Below are 9,323 nucleotides of genomic sequence, written 5' to 3' on the forward strand. Positions count from 1 at the left end.
ACACGTCCAGAGGAGGGACAGTGGTTTGGACACGTCCAGAGGAGGGACAGTGGTTTGGACACGTCCAGAGGAGGGACAGTTGTTTGGATATGTCCAGAGGAGGGACAGTGGTTTGGACACGTCCAGAGGATAGACAGTGGGTATATTGGTAAAAGGATGTTAGAAATGCAGCTGCTGCAAACGAACTTCAGCTAAAATTAAAGCTTCAGCTGTTTGTTGGGAACCACGGCGTCTAAAACCTACTTCAGCTGACACCAAAGCTTCGGCTGTCAGTCGAGCATGTTCTTTGAGAGCTTTTGTCGGAGGTCTCCTCTGCAGGTTTTTCCCTGGGGCCTGATGGGGCTCAGGCAGAGGATTAGAGTTCCTCGGCGGGGTTCCGTGATGTCCCGCGGGCTCCTGCGGCGCAGCGTTTGAACGCAGCCTCAAGTCGTTTGGATAAAGTGGAGCAGCGGTGCTGTTTGTTCTGACTGAACGTTGAGTGGGCGCCTCTCTGCTGCTGCTGCCTCTTTGTTTAATGGAGATATCAGTGAGTGCTAATGAAGTCTGCTAATCCCCGGAACGCTCCGGTAATTCGGCCTCGTCAGCCAACATTCTGCCGTTGTGTTTGTTGGAGAATAGCGTCGGCGGCTGCGGCGGCTGATAGCTTTATTGTTTTATTCTCCTGACTCCATTTAAAGTCCATGAGGACTAATGGACTTCTGTTTAACGACGTCTGAGTTCCTTCATCGCCTCGCAGCCCACCGCCTGTCAATCACACAGAGTCATGTGACCCCGAGAGGAGGGAAACCAGGCCTCTTAAGAGCAGCAGCCACAGGACCAGCAGCTCAGACCCAGAGCCAGCGCCAGGACCAGCAGAAGACATCCCAAGACCGGAACTCAGTAGGAGCTTCTCCTCGGCTGCTCTTCTTCTCTGCTTCAGTTGCTCCTCTTCTCATCTTCTTCTTCTCTTGATGTTTCTGCAGGTATGCAGCGCGCACGTTGTCCCGTCATCCTGGTTCTTGCAGCCCTGGCTCTGTGCAGTCTGGGAGTCTCCTCTCAGGCTGACAGAGAGGAGGACCAGTACCAGAACCAGGACCTGGACCTGGAGCTGCGGCGCCACCGGTTGCTGCAGCGAGCTCGCAGCGCCGGACTCCTGTCGCAGGTAAAACTGACACTGAAGCTGGGTCTGTTTGGGTTCCTGGCAACTTTGACCCAATCAGACCCAGTTAGGACTCAAGTCTAGGGGTCTCTAAGAACCTTAACCCAATCAAACTTGATCATTATTGGAGTTTATGGGTTTTTAAGTGGCTCAACACTCATGCTGCCCTTGGGTCACAAGGATCCAATAAAACTGAGGCCTTATGGGTCATTTTGACCCAAGGGTTAATCCATTCAGATCTGGGGTGTATTTGAGTCTGGTCTGAGTGCAGGGCCCTTTAGGTCTGAGTGCAGGGCTCTTTAGGTCTGAGTGCAGGGCTCTTTAGGTCTGAGTGCAGGACTATTCAACTAAACTGCTCAGGGGCCACAGTTTCTGAGAGCCAGCAGCTCAAGTGCTGGACATCCAGATTAAAGTCGTTCTGTAAATAGCCCAAGTTTTATAATGATCTGTTTGTTACTTTTTAAATGTATTTGTTTTATTGCATTGAATCATAAATGCCATGAACAGAACCCAGACCCCCCCCCCCCCCCCCTTAAAAAAAAAAAAACTAATTAATTGGTGGGCCAGACTGAAGTCACCCACGGGCCACTTCTGGCCCGCAAGCCACCATTTGAGTAGCCCAGTGGGTTTTTTGGGGGCCAGTCTGAGGAATCTTCAGCTGCTCCAGGTCCACAGAGAACCCAGACCCCCAGCTGCCTTGTTAGATTAAGCAAACAAGATAAGGACCAGTGGTGGTGCTGGTTAGACAGAACCAGTCATCCTGGTCCACATCAGACCAGATTTATGTTTGGACTTTTTTGACTCCGTTTTAAACATGTAAAAAAAAAAACGTTAAACTGAGTATTTTGTTTTAACCCAAATATAAATCTAAATCCATCATCAGTCAGAACTCTTGACTCTTTAAACCTTCAGGTTCAAATCCTTCTGAGGATTTTGGTCTTATTATCGGGAACAGCCGGTCGGAGTCAAATCCTCCGTAAACTGATCAAACTGATCAAACTGATCAAACGGATCAAACGGAGTGAATGTCTAAAGAAGAGATCACAAACTTCTCAGGTTAAGATCCAAAAACTAAAAGTTACCAAGATTCTCACCCAATCTGTGGTGGTCTCTGATAAGAGCCTCATCAACCAACATTTAGGTTTCCATGCGCTGATTTTAACTCTTGATCATGGAAAAAGTTTGAAGTTGATCTAAATCCTGTAGTTTCATTTTATTTATTTTATTTTGGAACGTCCACTTGTTGTTTCTGAACCATCTCGATTGTTTCCCAGGAGTGGAGCAAGCGGGCGGTGGAGGACCTGCTGGCTCAGATGTCCAGACCAGAGGTCGAGGCCCAGCAGGCTGACATGGTCTCCATGGCAACTGAAGGGAGGATGAACCTGGAGCGGTCCGTAGACCCCCCAAACAACGTCCAACAGCGCGACCGCAAAGCTGGCTGCAAGAACTTCTACTGGAAAGGCTTCACTTCCTGTTGAAGCCCTGAGCAGGTAACCTGACTTCCTGTTCAAGCCACACCCACTTTGTGAAACTTCCAGCCCACATCACATGATTTACCTGCTTTTGTTCTCTGTGTTCCTAGTTGAACTGATCAATCACCTGGATGGGCCTCTGGGCGGACCAGTCAGCAGCTCACCTGAATAATTAATGTAATTTACCAATAAAGAGAAAAATCAATCAGATTTTAGACTCCGCCCACTTTATTTGAAACAAAAACAGACCTGACAAACATAGTTATTGATTATTAGAAAAGTAATGGTGGGGGACATGGAGGACTGAGAAAATTGGGAGGACTATGGGAACTGGGAGGACTAGGAGAAGTTGGCAAAATGGGAGGATTGAGAGGACTGAGGGGACTGGGAGGACTGGGGGGACTGGGAGAAATGCAAGGTCTGGTGGTATCCAGAGGACAAGCGGATGGGGACTGGTGGGACAGGGAGGACATGCGGAGGGAGGACAGGGAGGACAAGCGGAGGGGGGCTGGTGGGACAGGGAGGACAGGCAGAGGGAGGACAGGCGGCGGCGGGTGGGGGGGGGGGGGGGGAGGGTGGGGGGGGGCAGGCAGTGCTTGTGTGGAAACAGCAGCAGGTTGAGGTGTTTGAACAGAGACTCAGTGGAGTCTAATTAGGTTTTAATGGAGAGCAGAGAGCGAGTCAACAGTCAGGATCAGTCAGCAAACAAACTGGAGACCCACTCAGGTGGTAAAGTGGAATTTGTTTGGGAGGGGGGGGGGGGGGGGGTTAGAAAGTGCCTGAAGACTGAAAAGACTGACATCATAACAAAAACCTTTAAATAAAAGTAGAAAAAATGAACAGAAACATCAAAGGGTGAAACTGCAACAACCATCAATGTTCTCTGAAACACAGAAGGAACCAAGAATCTAATCTGTGACAGAGCCAGACTCTTATTGTGAAGAGTCGTTCCTCTTCCTGTTTGTTTCCTGCCGACCCTCTGACCGAATCCTCCTGAACATCAAAGCTCCGATTAGAGATGACATGATGGAAACAGGTGGAAGAAAAGCATGCTGGGTAATATAGAAGACAGGATCTCCTGAATCAGCAAGGGGAGGGGCAGCACACAGCACGCCAGCCAGAAACATTCCAGGCAGAACCACAGAGTAAAAAGTAAACCTCAGACAAACAGTCTGTGTGAAAACTAGAAGTCAGATCAAAGAACTTCCTGACTCGTGAGCAGCAGAAGGTTCTGATGGTACCACAGGTTCTGTTTGATGGTTCTACCGGGTTTTGTGGAGAAGATAGGACAAGTTAAAAAGAGCCTTCACTTCCTGTTTGAAAAAAAAACTCTGAGATCTGTTATAATGGAAGTCAATGGGAGTTTGGGTGTTTGACCTTTGACCTCTGGGAGAAAACCATCAGTCCTCCAGCAGAGAGACACACTGGGAGGAAGACAGAAAGACTGAAGTCTGGAGGAGAAACTGGAGATGTGACAACATTTTAGAAACAAGATGTTTGTTTGTAAAACAGTTGGAAAGTTAGTGACATCATCAAAAGGTGGTAAAATGTAAACTCCTCCATGTTGACCTCTGGTTGTATAAAAAGTGTTAAAGACGAGAAAACAGCCGCTCAGTTTTTGAAAATCCAACTTCCTGCGACCTGTTTAAACTCTGAATGATGGTTCTGAAGTCTGTGCTGGAGATCCAAACAGGACCGGAGTTTAATTAAAGTCCGTTGATGTCTCCGGGGACAGTTTTCAGCTTTTAGTGAATTTTGTCTCCATCGTGTGACGTTGTGTCACCGGCGGTCAGAGAGCACTGAGCTGATGGATCTTTTTAATTATTAGTTTTTTGCAGCAGATTGTTGAGATGCTGCACAGAAACAATAAAACCGTCAGGTGAAGGTGATGATGGTGTACCTGCAGCAGGCGACACAAACCAGCCAGATGACCAAAAGCATGAAGCTGAATCAGCTGCTGAAGGACAGAACATGTGGAGACAAACAGGACAAAATGTCCCTGAAGCTAAGTTTCATCGTCTCTGTGTTTATGTGAAGGAATCACGACAGACGGTTTAAATCCAGGAAAACACAAACACATTTTCTCTGATTTCATTCTGAATCCGAGAGAAAACAAACGTCCCGACTTTCAGCCGAGCGAAAGACGTCGATGGACTTGAGGATGGATGGAGGGACAGATTCTGTCCCTGCAGAGACAGAGGTGAGTTCAGATGTTTCTCCATTTGAAATAATAAAAAAGTTTCGACTGTTTTAAGGCGAAGAGCACAGCAGGAAGCTCTGAACCAGTTGAGGAGGACAGAGACGACCTGGACGGGTGGAGCAGAGTCTTATCTCCTCCTCTCAGCTGCCTGGTCCTCACCACCTCACCCCCGTTTCCACGGCAACCAGCCCAGAGCAACAAAGAGTCACGTCTGATCCAAATCCTGACCACCGTCAGCGGTTCTGGGTCCGTCTCCGGGATGGTTTATGACTTACAGAGAAGTTCTGAGATGGTCTTCAGAAGGCCTCGTGTAGCGGTGGATCGGACCTCCATGGGTCCGACATGGAGGAATGCTCTCCACAGAACAATGAGGTGACATGTTCCTGTGCAGAACCTGTAGAGGGACCACCGGGTCGGACGGGAACAACAGCCCAACGTTCTGTTCAGGAACCAAAACCTAAAAATAAACTTTAAACAAGACAAAAACCAGACGGGAATCGAACCTTCGGCCCTGAGACTGACAGTCTCAGTCTGCATCAGCAATGTGTGCACGTGCTTTAGTTCTGCTGCAGAACCGAACCAGCGAGGTGGAGTCCAGGTTCAGGCAGACACTGATGATTGACAGCTAAAGAACCAGTCAGAGAGCAGCACTTCACTTCCTGCTTCCTGTTTCCGTTCGCTCAGTTTCTCTTTTCTTTCTTTTTGTGTTTTATATTTTATTCTTTTGTTCTGCTCTTCTCTCGTTTTCTGTTGTACTTTTTCTTTATTTCTACATTTTCCTGCTCCATCTCTTCTTCTCTCGGTTCTTCTTTTCCCGTTTCTCTTCACGTTGTTGTTTTTTGTTTCCTCTCTCCTCATCTTGTCTTATGTCTCGTCTTTTGTCGTCCTTGTGTCTCTCATGTCCCTCTTGTCCCTCTCGTCCTGCCTGACAGCTCATTGAGTCGTTAGCTTCCTGTCAGTAGGACACGGTTTCTCCATGGCTTTGTATAAACAGCCTTCCCAGAATCCCGCAGGGTGCCGGCAGGGGGTCCAGCGGTGTGTGTGTACTGACCTGAAAAGGGGAATAGGTTCGGCGTGAGTGTGTTTGAGTTTGACGGACACGTGCCCGCTGTGTCTCCGCTCATTGATTAGTCCGGACCGACGGACACGTTCGCCTCCAGCAGGGCGCCTGATTGGTCGGCTCGCGGCGAGGCGTTTGATTGGACGGCTCCTCCGGGAGGCCTCAGCGTGACGCAGAACCTCCTGCAGTCGCCCGTCGGACTTGACCTTTGAACTCATTATGGGAGCGTTTTTCACATATCAACATGTTTATTATGTGACGAGACAAACAACCGGAGCTAACGGAGGTTTGGTCTGCACCTCTGAGCTCGGGTTCGGTCACAGTTTTATCTGGATCAACAGAACTGTGGCGAACCCAAGACTTCAGCCTTGACGCTGACGCTACGACCGATCAGAACCGGTTCTCAGAAGACGAGAACTGTAAAACAAAATAAGGAGTCACAAAAATTTTACATTTTATTCCATGTCCGGCCATTCAAACCCCAGGTTTTTAGTGTTTATTTATTATTTCTGCTTTATTTTTAACCCCAGAAGTAACCCGGTCCTTCCAGGTTCTGTTTGGGTCATTAAGGGTGGTTTGGCCCTGAACCACCTTGTCTCCTGCTCGGCTGAACTTGGGTCCACCCATCACACCATGCACCAAAATGTCTTTTAGATAATCCATTCTGAGCAGGTCAAGATCAAAGTTTCTTTTTTATTATTCTCATTGCATGTGGTACATGTGGTGGAACGAAATTGTGTGCACAGTTCCAGTTACATCCAACAATAAAATGTAAAAGAAAAACAGTAATAAGATTTAAGATATGTACTAAGAAATACGCTAAAAACTTAATAGTGCAAAAACAATATGCCAAAAGACAGCAGCACGAACATGAGTCTGTGTGAGCAGATGAGTACGAATGAACACAGCAGCATTAAATAAATCAGCAGCATACGATCAGCAGTATGGATAGTCAGCAGCACATATCAACCATCAAGTGGCATCACAGTGATTTTTTTTTTTTCACAGTGATTATCCTGGTTAGAGGTTCATGAGTCTAACAGCCTCAGGGTAGAAGCTGTTCCTCAGTCTAGTGGTTCTACACTTGATGCTCCTCAACCTCCTTCCTGAAGGAAGCAGGGCAAAAAGTGTGTGTGCTGGGTGAGTGGGGTCCTTCATGGTGCAGGTGGCCATCTTCCTGCAACTGGAGGTGTAGATGTCTGTGACGGTGGAGAGACTGACTCCAACATCTTCTGTGCAGCCTTCACCACTCTCTGCAGAGCTTTTCTTTCTGCAGCTGTGCAGCATCCATGCCACACATCCTGTGCTCCATGCTGGAGCACAGGATGCTCTCCACTACACACTTGTAGAAGGAGGTGAGGACTGAACTTCCCAGACCCCGTCTGAGGAAGTAGAGTCTCTGATTAACTTTCTTGATCAGGCTGGTGATGTTGTTGCCCCAGCTGAGGTTATCATTCAGGTGTACACCCAAGTACTTGTAGCTGGAGACCACTTCCACCGCAGATCCTCCTATGTTCAGAGGGGTGTAGGTGTGTTTGTTCCGTCTGAAGTCCACAATCATCTCCTTTGTCTTCTTCACATTGATGTGAAGGTTATTCTCTTTGCACCAGCTCTCCAGGTGTTCCACCTCTTGCCTGTAGCTGGACTCATCATTGTTTGTGATGCATCCCACCACCACTGTATCATCTGCAAACTTTACAATGTGACAGCCTGGATGGGTAGCTGCACAGTCATACATGAGCAGAGTGAACAGGAGAGGGCTCAACACACAGCCCTGAGGGGAACCAGTGGTGAGGATTATGATGGAGGATGAGAAGTTGTGGATCCTCACAGACTGCGGTTTGTTTGTTAAGAAGTCTAGGACCCAGTTGCAAATGGAGGGGATTAGTTCTAGTGTGAGTAGTTTGTCCATCAGGGTTTGGGGGATCATGGTGTTGAAGGCAGACGTGAAGTCCACAAAGAATATACGGACGCAGGAGTCCTTCTGCTCCAGGTGGGTGAGAGCAGTGTGGACCACAGAGGAGATTGCATCTTCTGTTGATCGATTCTTGCAGTATGCATACCGATGAGGGTCCTCATTGATGTTGATGGTTGTTTTGATGTGGATCATGACCAGTCTTTCAAAGCATTTAGCGACTATCGGGTGAGGGCTACTGGCCGATAGTCATTCAGACCAGTCACTGTAGAGCTCTTTGGGACTGGGATGATGGTGGCAGTCTTCAAGCAGGTGGGAACTGTTGTCAGGGTGAGGGAGGAGTTAAAGATGTCTGTCAGCACCTCACAGAGCTGATCGGCACATTCTTTCAGAACTTTCCCTGGGATGTTGTCTGGGCCGGTTGCTTTGTGAGGATTAATCCTCCTGAAAGTACTCCTCACTTCGGCTGAGGTCACGCTGAAAAACTCCTCTTCTGGTGGTGAGGTGAGTCTGGTGCTGGGTGGTCTGTTAGGGTCTTCAAAGTGTGCATAGAACTTGTTGAGGGTGTCAGGCAGTGATGGGTCCCTAGGGCATTGTGCACATCAGCCTTTATAGTCTGTTATGCACTTAATGCCCCTCCACATGCTCCATGGGTTTTGTGAGGAGAAATGTCTGGGTCTAAGGGAAATTCAGAGTTCTGGTTCAGCCCTGGTAGGTTATGACTTGTCTATCCACCGCCTGCTGCTCATAAAGTTCCCCAGTTTACTAAAATAGATTGGTTCTACGCAGGACTCAGAACTGACTGATAAAGGAAACGTGTCAGTTTGGTGTGTGCTACTCCGAGCGTTCTGACGGTAATTAGCTCATTTGAAAGGATCTGGGTCCAGATTTATGTTCTGAGTGTGGCTCGGAGTTGTGGGTCAGTTCCAAGAGGATAATCAGCACGAGAAAAGGACAGGAACCAACCGTCTGCTGTGACCAGCGCTGATGAACTGAACCATCTCAGATCTTTCGTTAGGACTGCAGGAAACTGGGTCCAGAACTCTTCTGGATCTGCTCAGTCTAGTTCTAAAATCCTTGTGGATTTTACAACAGGCAGTACGATGGATCAGTTGGTAGAGCTGCCGTCTCTCAGCAAGCATGTCGCCCCTGGCTCATATTCAGGCCCTGGGCCTTTTTGTGTGGAGTTTGCATGTTTTCTCTGTGGGTTTTCTCCCACAGACCAAAAAACATGCATGTTAGGCTGAATGATAACTCTAAATTGTCCCTAGGTGAGAGAGTGAATGCTTGTTTGTCTCATTTACTTCCATGTGTCCCTATGGTGGACTTGAGACTGGTCCAGGTGTCCCTGTGATGGACTGGAGACCTATCCAGGCTGTCCCTTGCCTCTCATACAGTGATAACTGGATATGGGCACCAGTGACCCCCCACAACCCGAAAAGTAAGAAGCGGGTAAAGATAATGGATGGATGGATGGATGGATGGATGGATGGATGGATGGATGGATGGATGGATGGATGGATGGATGGATGGACAGA

General features: G+C 48.1%; 1 protein-coding gene across 1 annotated transcript in view; it reads left to right on the top strand.

The window, feature by feature from the left end:
- The window catches only part of sst1.2 (somatostatin 1, tandem duplicate 2), a 5,201-nt gene extending 2,390 nt beyond the window's left edge, over positions 1 to 2,811 (top strand). The window contains exons 2-5 of the mRNA XM_037677909.1: positions 737 to 879; positions 963 to 1,141; positions 2,413 to 2,628; positions 2,721 to 2,811. Of these exons, the coding sequence (XP_037533837.1) occupies positions 737 to 879; positions 963 to 1,141; positions 2,413 to 2,616 (526 nt within the window). The 3' untranslated portion in view covers positions 2,617 to 2,628; positions 2,721 to 2,811. The remainder of the gene's footprint in view (positions 1 to 736; positions 880 to 962; positions 1,142 to 2,412; positions 2,629 to 2,720) is intronic.
- The last annotated feature ends 6,512 nt before the right edge of the window (positions 2,812 to 9,323 follow it).

The sequence above is a fragment of the Nematolebias whitei genome, chromosome 6, assembly GCF_014905685.2.
Source record: "Nematolebias whitei isolate Nwh7 chromosome 6, NemWhi1, whole genome shotgun sequence".
Classification (NCBI taxonomy): Eukaryota; Metazoa; Chordata; class Actinopteri; order Cyprinodontiformes; family Rivulidae; genus Nematolebias; species Nematolebias whitei.